The sequence below is a fragment of the Oryx dammah genome, unplaced genomic scaffold, assembly GCF_014754425.2.
Source record: "Oryx dammah isolate SB20612 unplaced genomic scaffold, SCBI_Odam_1.1 HiC_scaffold_2, whole genome shotgun sequence".
NCBI classification, from domain to species: Eukaryota; Metazoa; Chordata; class Mammalia; order Artiodactyla; family Bovidae; genus Oryx; species Oryx dammah.
This window is the reverse complement of record NW_024070186.1, coordinates 190,336,090-190,351,372: the sequence shown is the minus strand read 5'-3', so window position 1 is coordinate 190,351,372 and position 15,283 is coordinate 190,336,090. Positions and strand designations below refer to the sequence as shown.

General features: G+C 53.2%; 2 protein-coding genes across 2 annotated transcripts; one reads left to right on the top strand and one right to left on the bottom strand.

The window, feature by feature from the left end:
* Window positions 1-231: 231 nt before the first annotated feature.
* Window positions 232-5,331, top strand: CLDN4 (claudin 4). Its single transcript, XM_040260988.1, has one exon. It carries the CDS (start codon window positions 3,877-3,879, stop codon window positions 4,504-4,506), a length of 630 nt encoding a protein of 209 aa, XP_040116922.1. The 5' UTR covers window positions 232-3,876; the 3' UTR covers window positions 4,507-5,331.
* Window positions 5,332-6,222: 891 nt separating this feature from the next.
* On the bottom strand, window positions 6,223-10,484 carry METTL27 (methyltransferase like 27). The gene is given in 7 exon segments (XM_040260979.1): window positions 6,223-6,473; window positions 6,475-6,604; window positions 8,576-8,668; window positions 9,044-9,179; window positions 9,391-9,519; window positions 10,038-10,158; window positions 10,442-10,484. Coding segments are annotated over 6 exon segments (795 nt in total). The 5' UTR covers window positions 10,155-10,158; window positions 10,442-10,484; the 3' UTR covers window positions 6,223-6,283.
* Between the last annotated feature and the right edge of the window lie 4,799 nt (window positions 10,485-15,283).

Sequence of the window (15,283 nt, the reverse complement as noted above, 5' to 3'; positions counted from 1 at the left end):
CTCCTCAAGCTTTTCAGCTCACAAAGCATTTTCATATCCTCATCTTATTTCACATCTGGGGGAGGTGCTAACGCCTTCAGTTTTCAAAGAGAGGTGATGCTCAGACGTGGGGCTGGCTTCTCCAGAGGTCACAGGGCTGGTGAGAGGTTATGGGCAGGGATGAGTGAGATGATCTGGTTGGGAAAGAGGGTTATCATAGATTAAAAAAAACAGCATATGGTGGCTCAGTGGTAAAGAACCCGCCTGCCAAGGCAGGAGATGAGAGTTTGATCCCTGGGTTAGGAAGATCCCCTTGAGAAATAAATGGCCACCCACTCCAGTATTCTTGCCTGGAAAATCCCATGGACAGAGGAGCCTGGTGGGCTACAGTCCATGGGGTCACAAAAGAGTTGGACACGACTTAGCGACTCAACAAGTGTAAGACACAATTCTATTGGCATAAAATTAGTGTCTGTTGGGAGAAAGAAAAAGAAATAAGTGTTAACCCTGCCCTCCCAGCCTCAAAAGCAAAAGTGATGAATGGCAGACACATTATTAAAGTGTCACAGTGAAAGGTTGTCTAAGCTGTTGGGAGGGCCAGGCTTGGGGAGCCGGAGTGGGTGTAGCAGAAGTGTTCTGGCTTCGCTGGTGTTTGTCCTTTTCCTGGGAGGGACCCAGCCAGTGTCTCCTGGCATAAATGAAGCATCAACAAATATCTCTCCAGCTCCACTCATGTGCAGAGGGTTCATGGCTTCCCCAGGACCGGCTCCTGATTCTCTTTCATACCTGGGCACCTCCAGCTCTGCCTGAGCTCCCCTGCAGAGCCCCCCTACCAACCCCGCCCCCTGCCCCCACCATCCCTCCTTCGCTGTGGGCTTGTCCTCTGCTTGGGGCTCTCCTGCAGCTGTCCACCCCTCTAGCCCCTCCCCTACCTCTGATGTGCTTGGCTGAGCTGGGTAGGGAAGGACAGCTTCTTAGTCACTTCTGTTGGGCCACACATAGAAAGTTCTAGGGCCTGTGTGCTTCCCCACCCCCACTCCTGCTTCTCCAAGTGCCAGCTGACGGTGTCCCAGAACAAGAGCCGGAAGTTGGCGGGGGCTGTTGTGGGGTGACTGAAGGTCTGGCCATCTGGCCAATTCACTCCTGTAGGCAGAAACCTTACAGAAGGGCTGGGAAGACCAGCCCGCCCCATGTTGGGCAAGCTTTCCCCCTCCCCAGCCCTCTCTGGGCCTCAGTTTACCCGTCTGTGCAGAGGCAGTAAGAGTCTTTGCCCGGCTCACTGATGGGCAGGCTGTGATGAGGTCATCCCAGAGAAGCACTTATCGTGCATCTCAAAGGGTAGTTATCTCTGTTGCTCAGTCCACAGCCTGTTTGTGTGCCGTTCCTCAAAGCCTTGTAAGGAAAACGCCAGGAAGGTGTGGTCCTGGCAGAAACCATCCCTGTTTGTGTTGCTGTGTGTGCTTGGGAGTGAGGGCGGGGGAGAGGAACCGGAATAATGCCTCCTGCCTTACTGAGCACCCAGTACGTGTCAAACCGGGCACTGAGCTCTGAGGTTGAATATCCTCAGGAGCCCCCAGCATCATCCAGCCCCAAGTCTGACTCCCTGGGGCAGAGGCTGGGTGTCTAATCTGACCCAGACAGTGTTGTTTGAGCTTCCTGAAAGAGAGCTTGCGTGACTTGGGTGGAAGCCTTCTGTGAGCTATCTGAAGCGTGCTGCTGGCCAGTGGAGCCCCCAGCCTTGTAGGGGAGACCAAAGTGTTTACAGTCAACCACAGTACAGGACTTCAGCTTCTCCATCAAGCTAGATGATCCCTGCCAGCCCTGTGGTTCCATGGGCCATCAGCACGCTTCAGATAGCTCACAGAAGGCTTCCACCCAAATCACGCAAGCTCTCTTTCAGGAAGCTCATGGAACACTGTCTGGGTTGGATTATACACCCAGCTGCCCCAGGGCGTCAGGCATGATCCAGCCAGGATGAGCCCAGCCACTCTCTCTCACCTCCATAATGGCTGCTTCTTTAGGTTCCCAAAGTCCTCTGCCCTGAATCAGGCCCTTCTTGGTCCTCTGCCTGCTTTCATCTTCGTTCTGTCTCCAGAGACTCCCCCTTCTTTTATTTATTCATTTATTTTTTTTATGTGGACCATTTAAAAAGTCTTTGTTGAATTCATTACAATACTGCCTCTGTTTTATGTTAGGAGGCATGTGGGGTCTTAGCTCCCTGACCAGGGTTCGAACCAGCATCCCCTGCGTTGGGAAGGGAAGTCTTAACCACTGGACCACAGGAGAAGTCCCCCAGAGAGCCGCTCAGCCTGCATCCACTGCCTCTGTACACAGCCCAGGGCTCTGCGGTGCCCGAGGCAGAGATTTCTGGCTCTTTCGCTCCGGCCCCTCCCCCACACCCCCTGTCTCCGGTCAGACTGGATTCCTCTGAATCCGTTCTGGTTCCCAGAACTAGCTGCATTTCCCCACCTCAGGCACCTTTGTCCTTGCTGTCCCCTCTCTCTTTTCTCCTTCCCCTAGTCCGGCTGCCTTGCCCAACTCCAGGGGGACCCCTCCGTGGAGATTTCTGTCCTCAGAGGCCTCTGCTGCACAACCCAAGAATTCAGTGCCCCCTGGAGTTGAGCCAGGCAGCTCCCCCTCCCAATCAGGCCCTCTCCCTGGCAACCCCACCTCCAACTCCATCTGATTTAACCCTCCCCTTCAAAGTCTCGTGGGACTTTGCTCCCACTCTGGCTTTATCGGAGGACCGCTCTGTGTATCTTCACTAAGTAAACACCTGTTTGTTGGGCTGAAGTCCCCAAAGTCTGACCCATGGCTTTCTCTTGCTGACTTCCCCCACCACCTAGTTCTGGCCAGGCCACCTTAGCTCCAGCAGCTACTGGCTGAAACTTCTGATCTTGGGGGTCCGGGGGTGGGGTGGAGCAGGCTTCCTTCTCTCTTTGGCCAAAAAGGTGTCTCCTCCAACACCCATCCTCCGCAGGGTTGGGAAGCCAGGTGATGGTGGTGAGAGAGGAGGAGGACAGGTGAGGGACCCAGGAGTCCGGGGGCCCCCTGCAGCCCCTTGCTCCTTAAAACTGGATCTCACCAGGCCAATGTCCAGATCTCAGGTGAGGATGGTGGCTGGTGAGACTCTTAGCTATTAATAATTATCAGCCCAGTGATGAAGCTGATACAGACTCTGCCAACAGTAATCAAGGTGGGGCTGCTCTTTGGCATTTCCAGGACTCTATCCTCAGACCCTCTCCCTGAAGGTGGTCACACAATCCCCCACTCCCACCCCGTCCATCCATCGAAGCCTGGAATGAGGGAGCCCTGGGACGTGGGGATCCTTCTCTTCAGGTCCCTAAACCCGGCTGGGCCTGACTCCTCCTCCGGCCCCTCAGGGATGTCCAGGTGCTTGGAGGCTGTGACTCAGTGTCTGTCTCCTGGGTGACCTCAGCTGGGGCCTGGGGGCAGGGGGAAAGGGCAGTTTCCTCTGAGACTGGATCGTGACTCAGGGGCCCAGGGCTGGGACCTCAAAGTCCCTTTGTTGGCAGGCTCAGGAATCTAGAGGAACTGGTCAGGGGGCGGCTCCAGGGACTGAAACCCCTCCCTCAGCCCACGCCCCTCCCGCGGAGCACCATATAATCGCTCCAGTTTTGAGCGCGCGAACTTGTGGCAGCTGTTGGCAGGAAGGGAGCTGGTCGGGTCACACTCGCTGGGTTTGTGCCTCTGACTCTCTCGGGAGAGACGCCTGAAGCGGCTCCAACTGGCTTTGCCCCCCGGACTCCCTCCCGGTTTAAGGCCTTGCTGTGAAGTAGCCGTCCGCGGCTCTTGGACTCCTACAGCCTCCAGAGGCAGAGCCTCAGCGCCTTTTCAGGTCCTAGACGCGCCCCGCCTCCTCGCCGACGCTGAGCCATGGCTTCCATGGGGCTGCAGGTGATGGGCATCGCGCTGGCCGTGCTGGGCTGGCTGGGCGCCATCCTGAGCTGCGCGCTGCCCATGTGGCGGGTGACGGCCTTCATCGGCAGCAACATCGTCACGTCGCAGACCATCTGGGAGGGCCTGTGGATGAACTGCGTGGTGCAGAGCACCGGCCAGATGCAGTGCAAGGTGTACGACTCGCTGCTGGCGCTGCCGCAGGACCTGCAGGCGGCCCGCGCCCTCATCGTCATCTGTATCATCCTGGCCGTGTTTGGCGTGCTGTTGTCGGTGGTGGGCGGCAAGTGCACCAACTGCGTGGATGATGAGAGCTCCAAGGCCAAGATCATGATCGTGGCCGGCGTGGTGTTCCTGCTGGCCGGCCTGCTGGTGATGGTGCCCGTGTCCTGGACGGCTAACAACGTCATCCGTGACTTCTACAACCCCCTGGTAGCCTCGGGCCAGAAGCGGGAGATGGGGGCCTCGCTCTATGTGGGCTGGGCCGCTGCTGGCTTGCTGATGCTTGGGGGGGCCCTGCTCTGCTTCAACTGCCCGCCACGCAACAACAAGCCCTACTCCGCTAAGTACTCCGCCGCCCGCTCTGCTCCAGCCAGCAACTACGTCTAAGGCACTACTGTTGACTCTTTAAAATTTTTTTTCCTTCGTCTTTGTTTCTCCCTGGACTGAGCTCACTGCAATCTGTGACCCTAGGCGGATGGCCCGGCCATGGGCAGCAGGGGACCGGGTCAGCAGCTCCCAGAGCCTCCTGGCCCTCTCGGACACTTTCTCAAAGCCACCTCCAACACCAGCAAGGAGGAATGGAAAGAGACTCCTGGGCCACCCTCCTCTGAATAGCTGTGGATACAGGGGGCTGGCTCCTGCTGGCCAGGACAGTTCAGCCTTGACTTTGCTTGGGCTCTGCCTCTGAGTGGGTGCTCAGTGGACCAAGGGGCCTGCGTGGGCCACCGTCCCCCTTCTTCGATCCTCCCTGCTCCCTTCTGCCAGCATGCTCTGTCTGGGCCAGTGAGCACTTAGGCTGGGTCTTGCCCATGGAAACCTGGGGCCATGAGAATGGCCGCCTTGCTCACCTACCTGCCCTTGGAGCTTAGTTTCACAGAGTGGACAGACAGGTTTAGAGGGGAGGGGTGGAGGTGCTACAAACTGGTTTGGGTAGTAGTTGGGGAGGAGGCCATAGAGGTGGCCCAAGCTGCCTGCACCCCTTCCAGCCCCTGACCGTAGCCCCCGGCCCCTTGACCCTGGCCACCTCTGGATCCTCCACCCCTGCCAAGGTCATTGGCAGCCTGGAGAGAGCAGGGGGAAAACTCTCTCTGGCCCTCATCCCAGGAAGTCCTGGGGCTTTCCCCTGCCTCCTACGTGGTTTCTGTTTTGTAATTTAAGCTATTTGTCACGGTAATTGCTATTATTTTCTACAATAAATGGGACCCGTGCACAGGAATTCTCTGTATTGATCTGATTTCAGTTGTGGACATGGGGCAGAGGGACGGGGTTGGAGGCCTGGGCAGGGGGTTTGTAAGGGGCAGGACCGCCATGGAGTGGCTGGGATGGGAAGACTTAACAAAACTGATACTGGGGAATTGTGAGGCATGGAAACTGGCCCTGACCTTTGTAGCCATCTTGCTCAAGCCCTCTGTTTGTCAGTGTAAATTCCAGGATCCTCTTGAAGTGCTGGGGACCCTAGAAGGGAGGATAGATGAGAACAGCCAGCTCTGGGGGTTGGGCCACCTGCCCTCTCCCACTTTTGTTCCAGGTTTGTCTGGGCAGCCAGGCTGGTCGGCTCACCCTCCAGATCCTTTCTCCCAGCCCGCACTCAGGGTGTCCCTGCCCTCAGCCTGGAATGTCTTTTTTCCCTCCTCCACCCTCTGAACCCTGTTAGTCCTGAAGGCCCAGCTCCGCACCTCCTCCTCCATGAAGCCTTCTTGTGGCTCCTGTATGGAGGAGTTATTATCGGCCCTGGGCACATCCCCACCAGTGCTGGTGCTGACTAGTCACCCAGGCCCTTTCACCTGCCCAGCTCTGGGGCAGCCTCCAAGCTACTCCCTGAGATCTTCCACTCTGCATTCCGATCCCTTTAGAGATAAGGAAACCGAACCTAGGACACGTGAAAGTGTTTGGCCAGATGTGTGAGCATGGGTTCCTGGTCTGCGGGTTAGAGGGAGGGGGCCCTCCACGCTGGGAGGAGTCCTGGAGTCACGCCTGTGGCCCTGGGGTGCCAAGGCCCAGTGACAGCCAGGGGTGGGGGCCCTCTTTGTCCTGGTTCTTCTCTCTGTCTCCCACTGGGACAGACGTCACTCTGGCGGGGGGGTGAGAAAAACCACAGCGATGCCCACTTTGGGTCTCATTTAATAGGCACAGCTCTCCTGGGGGCAGGGGTGACTCACTGGCTTCATTTTACAGGCAAAGCAGAGGCTGCGGCCACAGGAGGGTCGGAGGCCAGATGGGGGCTAGGCGCCTGGCCTCCCTCCCTCAGCCTGGGCTGCCGCCTGCTTCCGGTACAGGTAGATGATGCCGGAGATGAAGCCGTCACTGTCGGAAGTGCCAGGCCCCACCTCGAGCTCGGAGGTGGCCAGTTCCCACCGGTCTACAGTCTGGGCCTCCAGGCGTTCCCATGCCCCGGCCTGCTCCAGCCCGTCCAGGGTGGCCTCCAGCGCCTCTTTGTATCGCAGGTTGGATGGGTTGGTCCTGGTGGTCAGACACACCAGCCCACCTGGGGAGGGGTGGGAGGGGAGCAGACGAGTTGGGGGAGGGCGGGAGCCAGGGACAGGGAAGTTGGTTTCCTTTCCACTCACGTCCTCACAGGCAGAAGTCCTCCCAGCTTTGAACCCAGGCCAGCTGTTTCCCATCTCCAAGCCTCTGGGGCTCACTGACCCATCCTCCAGGCATACCTTCTGCTCCCCCAGCTTGATGGCCTCCTATGTACCCTTCAAGGCTCAAGCATCCTTTCCACTGGGAATTCTTGGCTGAATCCCCTTGACAGAGGGGGCTACCTTCTCACTGCTCACCCAGTCTGTCTGCTGGAGGATATGGTTATGTCCGAACGCTGATGGGCTTTGGACCTAGAGCAAGTCCCTTCATCTCTTGGCGCCTCAGTTTCCCAGCTTGCAAAGCGACAAAGTTTACCCTGTCTCACAGGAAGGCCAGCACACTCAATAAGCACTGGCTGAATGAATGAGTGACCTCGTCCCTCCAGGTCTTCTCTAGGCACCTACTGTATGCCCAGCACGGGCTCAGATATACTCAGGAGAGACAGGGGTCTGGAAGGCTTCCTGGAGGAGGAGATAAGGAGAAGCAGGGTGCTACTGGTGGAGAGGGAGCTTTGTAGAGGAAAGGCTCTGAAGCAGGAGAGCTTGTGACCTGTGGGCAGGCAGATTGGCCAGCTAAGGGGTCTGGCAAGCCCAGGCTGGGCCTAGTCTCCTTACTGATTCAGGTGATGGAAGTTTCCTACCCCCTTGAGCCTGATCACTACCTCTCTCTCTGACCCCAACACAATGTCCTTGCATCTGTCAGCCTCTGTGGTTCCCTGAGGGTAAGCCTGCCCGGATCTGCCCTGATTTAACCACAGCCCCTGCTGGGCCCTGCGGGCAGTGAAGCAGGCAGGAGTAGACAAGGTTTTGCTGGGATGGGGCACCTTCGGGCTTCCAGATCTTGTGTTTCAGCCGGGTCTGAACCACAGAATCCTCATACTTCATCACTCTCCTTTCTGCCTGGGACTTTGCTTAGGCTGTGCACCTGCATGTCACCTCCTCCATGCCAGAAGTGGGAGATGCCTCTCTTCCCTAAATTCTTGGAGGATTGAACACCCACATTCCTGGGGCCCACCTCCAGCCTGGTCTTTTCCCCCTGGCCCCTTCCCAGGGAGTGTGGGGTGTGTGTGTACCTTCTCCCCAGTCCAGAGGCTCCCATGGGGTAAGGCACACAGTAGGAACACAGTAACCACAATCCCCACCCGCACACCAGCCCCATGTGTGGAGTTTATAGAAAAGTGCTTATATCTATCAGCTCCATTTCACAGATAAGAAAACTGAGGCCTTGAAAGTGAAAGAGACTAGTGGGGAAACTGGAAGATGAGGGAACTGAACTGAGCCCCTACTATGTGCCAGGATTGAAATACAGGCCTTATAGACACCAAGTGAGCAAGTGAAAGTCATTCAGTTGTGTCCAACTCCTTGCGATTCCATGGACTATAGCCTGCCAGGCTCCTCTGTCTGTGGAATTCTCCAGGCAAGAATACTGGAGTAGGTAGTTAGTTATTCCCTCCTCCAGGGGATCTTCCTGACCCAGGGATCAGACCCAGGGCTCCCACACTGCAGGCAGATTCTTTACTGTCTGAGCCACCAGGAAGCCCTGATAGACACTGCTTCACCCAGTTCTCACTGCACCGCTTGTGGGGAAGGGACTGTGGCACTCTGCTTATTGGTGAGGATACAGAGGCTGAAAAGGAGTGGAGCTGTTTCCGGTTTCCCAATGGCTGAGAGGCAAGCTGACCACCTGGGTCTGTTGACGGGGGCAGCTGAGGCCGAGCCTGGTCTGGAAGCTGGTGGCTGAGATGCTAGGCTGTGTGACCCCAGGCACAACCCCACCCCACACCTTGCTTGGCCTGAGGGGTTCTGAGGCTTGTGTCTGTGCCTGTGGAGAAGGGAAGGTGTGCATGGGTGTGGTTGGATGGGCTGCTTCTCACCTGGCTTGGTAACTCGCAAGAGCTCAGGTATCGCACTGCAGGGCACCTGGCCGTCACTGAGGGCACCCACCATCAGCACCGCATCAAAGGTCCCTGTGGGCGTGCGGATATGGTGTGGTGGTTTGGCTTCAGTGTGGCCTCAGACCACCCTGGAGGACGGTGTTCATGGTGGGGACTGGGGAGGGACCAGGCCTGCCGCTGGGGTCTGCAGGACCATGATCCCTGGGGCCATATGGCAGCTGTGGCTCAGTCCTGGCCTGAGAAGGTCATGGGATGGAGGTTTCAGAGGAAGCATCTCAATGAGAGATTGTCCCTTAATGAGAGACTGAGGGGCTCGGTGTGGGAGGGGACTTGGAGAGGGCTAGGCAAGGGGGATGGCGTCTTGGCAAAAGGAAGGGACTGTGTCAGCTGTCAGGTGGGAGAGGTCAGAGGGTGGGCCTTGGGCTGTCAAGGGGGGAGGGGAAGTACCTTCAGCACTGGGTAGTGGCTCCTGGCCCAGGGTGCAGAGGCTGAGGCACTGGTAGAGGCCACGGGCCCGGGCCTGATCCAACATCCCTGGGCTTCCATCCACCCCATGCAGCTGGCGGAAGCCCTGAGCCTGCAGCTGGAGTAGAGGACCCACTCACAGTTCACACCTGCCACTTCCCAGCTGGGTCCCCGCACCTTGGGGAGGACAGTGGGCCCCACGGTGGATGTGGCCCCAGTGTCTGGAAACAGTGAGTCTGAGCAGGCAAGTGGGGATCTGGGGCTGGGTTAGTAGGAATTTAGAGCAAGTAGGGGCTGACGGGAGGGAAGGGGGTCTGGGGTGGCCTCACCTCTGCAGCCACAAGGCCAGTACCACAGGCCACATCCAGGATCAGGGCAGCGTGGTGTGGACCCGGAAGGGCTTGGGTGAGGCAGTCAACTGCGAGGCGGGGAGCGCGGTACTGCAGGGCAGCCACATCCTGGGGACAGAATGCTGAGCCAACCACCACCCCATGCTCCAGCGTTTAGGGGCCCTTCTTGTGGGGTAGAGTCAGCAAGCCAAGCTGTATGTGTGTGCTGGGGGCCCAGGATCTGGTGGAACTACAGTGAGGGGAGATGCAGGTGTGAGGTGCTTTTCTCTGCCAAACGGGTCTTTTCTGTGGGCCTTGGCATCACTGTCTGCTTCATTGTGATCACTCACAGCACCTCTTCCAGGCAGCTCCTCTGCCTGGACTCCTGTACCTGGGTGAGGAGGTCTTGGCTCCTGGTCTCTAGGGGCTGCCAATCTGGAAGAGGATCAGAGGGCAGGGCCACTGTGGTTGGGCTGAAGAGGAGTTGGATGGAGAGCAGACAGGACTGGAGGTTGCACCCAAATCTTACTTCACTCTCACATTCATCTCCCTGGGATGATGCTAGGCTTACTATTCCAGCTTTACAGACAGGGAAACTGAGGCCAGGTGAGCGGAGGAGAGCAGAGGTGAGGACATGGCCGATTTACCTGGTCATAGTTCGGAGCCCATTGGTCATAGAAGTGAAGCTTGTGGGCCAGGTCAGTGATGGCATGAGAAGCCCCAACCAGCGCACGCACTTCAGGCAGGCTCCTGCCCTCCGCCATCCTGCTGTGGGAACATGGCCCACCTCAAGCTCTAACCCCCTCCCACTCTCGTGCGGAGCAGAGGAGGCTGTCAGGACGCGGCCTCTGCCCAGCGAACAAGGCAATCCCATTTCACAGGAGGGAACTCTGAGCACAGAGAGGGCGAGGCTGGACACCTGGGGGCTCAGGGCTGCGGAAGGGGTGTTTTCCGCGGCGGGGGCCAGGGGGAGGACCTGCCCTCGTCTCCCAATCGACATTGGTGAGAGGGATTCCAGGGTAGAAGGGCCCTTAAGGTGGTCAGAACTCACCGCCAATCTGACCCGCCAGGGAGGTGGGTGGGCTCCGGAACTCTGGGCGGGGCCTGTACTGCGAGCCTGACCCCGCCCCCATCTCCCTCAATGATTGGTTTTCCGCTAAGGGAAAATGCCCAATCAGAGCAAAGCGCTGGCAACCCGTCCCTCCACCACCAGCCAATGAGTTCAAAGTTCTTGGGAACGCCTTCAGCCTGAAAAGATCCCAGAATCTTCACAGACGCTATCCCGGTGGAGGTGTATTTCTTTTTCCTCCCGGCACCTGACGTCCTTTATGCTTCCCCAAAACATCAGCTTTTAGGCAGTAGGAGCCTTAGAATTCCGGCGGGACAAAGAGGGACGTAGGATCAGCCTTCATTTTTAGAATAGTCACCAAGATCCATGCGAGGCTGTCCAGTAGAACTGATGACGGCATTGTTTTATAATACACGCTGTTCAAATGGCTGTTGAGCACTTGAAATGTGTCTAGTGCTGCTGAAACCAAACAACTCAGACTGGGACTCGAACCCGGTTGTGCTTCAGATGGGATATGAACCCACAATCTCTGGCTATGGAGCAGGCTCCCGGCACCAGAGAAGACTGGGTCCGTAGATGGAGGAATCTGGGCCCTAGATTGTGTGGGGCAGTGTCCTCTCTACCAACGTGCATAGCGTTGTAACATGAACAAAAAATAAACTTTCATATTGTTAAGCCACTGAGATTTTAGAATTTGTCTACTACAGTAACTATTTTATATGTGATATATATATATGTATGTATGTATGAAAGAAATGACAACCCACTCCAGTATTCTTGCCTGGGAAATCCCATGGACAGAGGAGCCTGGCAAGCTACAGTCCAAGGGGTCACAGGAGATGGACATGACTTAGTGACTAAACAACAACAATATACATATGGTCTTTTTCATATTCTTTTTCATGATAGTTCACCAAAGGATATTGAATATAGTTCCCTGTGCTATATAGTAAGACCTTGTTGTTTATCCATTCTATAGATAATAGATTGCATCTGCAAATCCCAACCTCTCCCTTGGCAACCACAAGTCGGTTCTGTATGTCTATTTCGGTTTTGTAGATAAGTTCATTGATGTCATATTTTAGATTCCACATACAAGTGATATCCTATGGTATTTATGATGCTAAAGCTGAAACTCCAGTACTTTGGCCACCTCATCTGAAGAGTTGACTCATTGGAAAAGACTCTGATGCTGGGAGGGATTGGGGGCAGGAGGAGAAGGGGACGACCAAGGATGAGATGGCTGGATGGCATCACTGACTCTATGGACATGAGTCTGAGTGAACTCCGGGAGTTGGTGATGGACAGGGAGCCTGGCGTGCTGTGATTCATGGGGTCGCAAAGAGTTGGACACGACTGACCGACTGAATGAACTGAATGAAACAGGAGGGCAAGGGGGCACGGCACAACTTTTAAAAGGATGACATAGCTGTCGAGGGTATGACAAACTGGTTAGAACCCACTAGGTCCAAGATGGCAGAAGATTCAACTTCCAGCAGACCTTGAGCCTCATTACATGCTCATTGTAATTCACTGTTTTTGTTCAGTTGTGTCCGACTCTTTGTGACCCCATGGACTGCGGCACATCAGGCTTTCCTGTCCTTCACCATGCCCCAGAGTTTGCTCAAACTCATGTCCATTGAGTCGGTGATGCCATCCAACCATCTCATCCTCAAACCCAGTCGTGCCTCATAGGGGACATGAACCCAGCTGTGCTTCAGATGGGACATGAATCCACAATGAACTGTATAATTCATTATGCATGTGTGAAGTAGCTCAGTTGTGTCCGACTCTTTGCGACCCTGTGGATGGTAGCCTACCGGGCTCCTCCCTCCATGGGATTCCCTAGCCAAGAATACTGGAGTGGGTTGCCATTTCCTTCTCCAGGGGATCTTCCCAAGCCAGGGATCGAACCTAGGTCTCCCGCATTGTAGGCAGATGCTTTAACCTCTGAGCCACTGGCATAGACTATATGACACATCCATCAGTGAGATGACAGGTCTGAGGCTGACCATAAAAGGCCAAAAATGGACAGTGGCCCGATTCCTAGAAATCTCCTCCCCTTATCCAAAATAGTTGGAATAATCTTCCCACTCATTAGCCTATGAAGTTACCTAGCCCATAAAAACTAACCACCCCATGTATCAGGGCCTCTTGCCTTCTGAAATGACCAACACTCTGTGGAGTGTGTTTCTCTCTAAATTTGTTAATTTTTTTCTGGAATAGTGCTTAATTGTGTTTAATTTGATTCGAAACAGTTTTGTTAGACTGTGACAGCTGCTGTATCAGTGTGCATTAAAAAAAAATCAAAATTGGTGAATTGTTGTGTAGCCATTTTAATGTTGAAGATGGAAGAAAAAAGTCACATTTTCTTCATACAATGCTTTATTACTTCAAGAAAGGTAAAAACACAATTGAAATGCAAAAAAAAAAAAAAAGATTTATGCAGTGTATGGAGAAGATGTGACCAATCAGACGTGTCAAAAGTGATTGTGAAGTTTCATGTTAGAGACTTTTTGCTGGGTGATGCTCCACAGGTAGACTGGTTTAAGTTAATAGCAACCAATTGAGACATCGAGAACAATCAACATTATACCATGCGGGAGATAGCCAACATACTCAAAATATCCAAATTAAGCTTTGAAAATCATTTGTACCAGCTTGGTTATGTTAATCATTTTGATGTTTGGGTTCCACATAACTTACTTGAAAAATACTTTCTGGACCATATTTCCACATGTGATTCTCTACTGAAATGTAATGAAAACCTTCTGTTTTTAAAGCAAATTATGATGGGCAATGAAAAGTGGATACTGTATAATAATGTGGACGGAAGAGATTGTGGGGCAAGTGAAATGAACCACCACCGACCATACCAAAGCCCGGTCTTCATTCAAAGAAGGGGATGTTCTATATATGTTGGGATTGGAAGGGAGCTCCTTCTGGAAAAATCAAGCGATTACTTTCAACAAGTACTACTCTCAGACCGATTGAAAGCAGCACTCAGTGAAAAACATCCAGAATTAGTCAATAGAAAACACATAATCTTCCATTAGGATAAGGCAAGACCACATGTTTCTTTGATGACCAGGCAAAAACTGTTACATTTTGGCTGGTAAATTCTGATTCATCTGCTGTATTTGCCAAATGTTGCACCTTTGGATGTCCATTTATTTTAGTCTTTACAAAATTATCTGAAAAAAATTTTAAAGTATTTATTGAATTTTTTACAATATTGTTTCTGTTTTATATTGTTTTGTTTTTTGTTTTTTTTTTTAATCATGAGACATGTAGGATCTTGGCTCCTCAGCCAGGGATCAAACCCGAAGCCCCTACACTGGAAGGCAAAGTCTTAACCACTGGACCACCAGGGAGTTCAGTTCAGTTGCTCAGTCGTGTCTGACTCTTTGTGACCCCATGAATCACAGCATGCCAGGCCTCCCTGTCCATCACCATCTCCCGGAGTTCACTCAGACTCACGTCCATCAAATCCGTGATGCCATCCAGCCATCTCATCCTTGGTCGTCCCTTTCTTCTCCTGCCCCCAATGAGTCTTTTCCAATGAGTCAACTCTTCTCATGAGGTGGCCAAAGTACTGGAGCTTCAGCTTTAGCATCATTCCTTCCAAAGAAATCCCAGGGTTGATCTCCTTCAGAATGGACTGGTTGGATCTCCTTGCAGTCTAAGGGACTCTCAAGAGTCTTCTCCAACACCACAGTTCAAACGCATCAATTCTTCAGCGCTCAGCCTTCTTCACAGTCCAGCTCTCACATCCATACATGACCAAAGGAAAAACCATAGCCTTGACTAGACGGACCTTTGTTGGCAAAGTAATGTCTCTGCTTTTGAATATACTATCTAGGTTGGTCATAACTTTTCTTCCAAGGAGTAAGCATCTTTTAATTTCATGGCTGCAGTCACCATCTGCAGTGATTTTGGAGCCCAAAAAAATATAGTCTGACACTGTTTCTACTGTTTCCCCATCTATTTCCCATGAAGTGATGGGACCGGATGCCATGATCTTCGTTTTCTGAATGTTGAGCTTTAAGCCAACTTTTTCACTCTCCTCTTTCACTTTCATCAGGAGGCTTTTTAGCTCCTCTTCACTTTCTGCCATAAGGGTGGTGTCATCTGCATATCTGAGGTTATTGATATTTCTCCCGGCACTCTTGATTCTAGCTTGTGCTTCTTCCAGTCCAGCGTTTCTCATGATGTCCTCTGCATAGAAGTTAAATAAGCAGGGTGACAATATACAGCCTTGATGTACTCCTTTTCCTATTTGGAACCAGTCTGTTGTTCCATGTCCAGTTCTAACTGTTGCTTCCTGACCTGCATACAGATTTCTCAAGAGGCAGGTCAGGTGGTCTGGTATTCCCATCGCTTTCAGAATTTTCCACAGTTTATTGTGATCCACACAGTCAAAAGCTTTGGCATAGTCAAGAAAGCAGAAATAGATGTTTTTCTGGAACTCTCTTGCTTTTTCCATAATCCAGTGGATGTTAGCAATTTGATCTCTGGTTCCTCTGTCTTTTCTACAACCAGCTTGAACATCAGGGAGTTTACAGTTCATGTATTGCTGGAGCCTGGCTTGGAGAATTAATTTAATAGCATGTGAGATGAGTGCAATTGTGCAGTAGTTTGAGCATTCTTTTGCATTGCCTTTCTTTGGAATTGGAATGAAAACTGACCTTTTCCAGTCCTGTGGCCACTGCTGAGTTTTCCAAATTTGCTGGCATATTGAGTGCAGCACTTTCACAGAATCATCTTTCAGGATTTGAAACAGCTCAACTGGAATTCTATCACCTCCACTAGCTTTGTTCGTAG

Bases quoted from the DNA above. Each gene is read 5' to 3' on its own strand.
- CLDN4 (XM_040260988.1), top strand. From the start codon at position 3,877: ATGGCTTCCATGGGGCTGCAGGTGATGGGCATCGCGCTGGCCGTGCTG.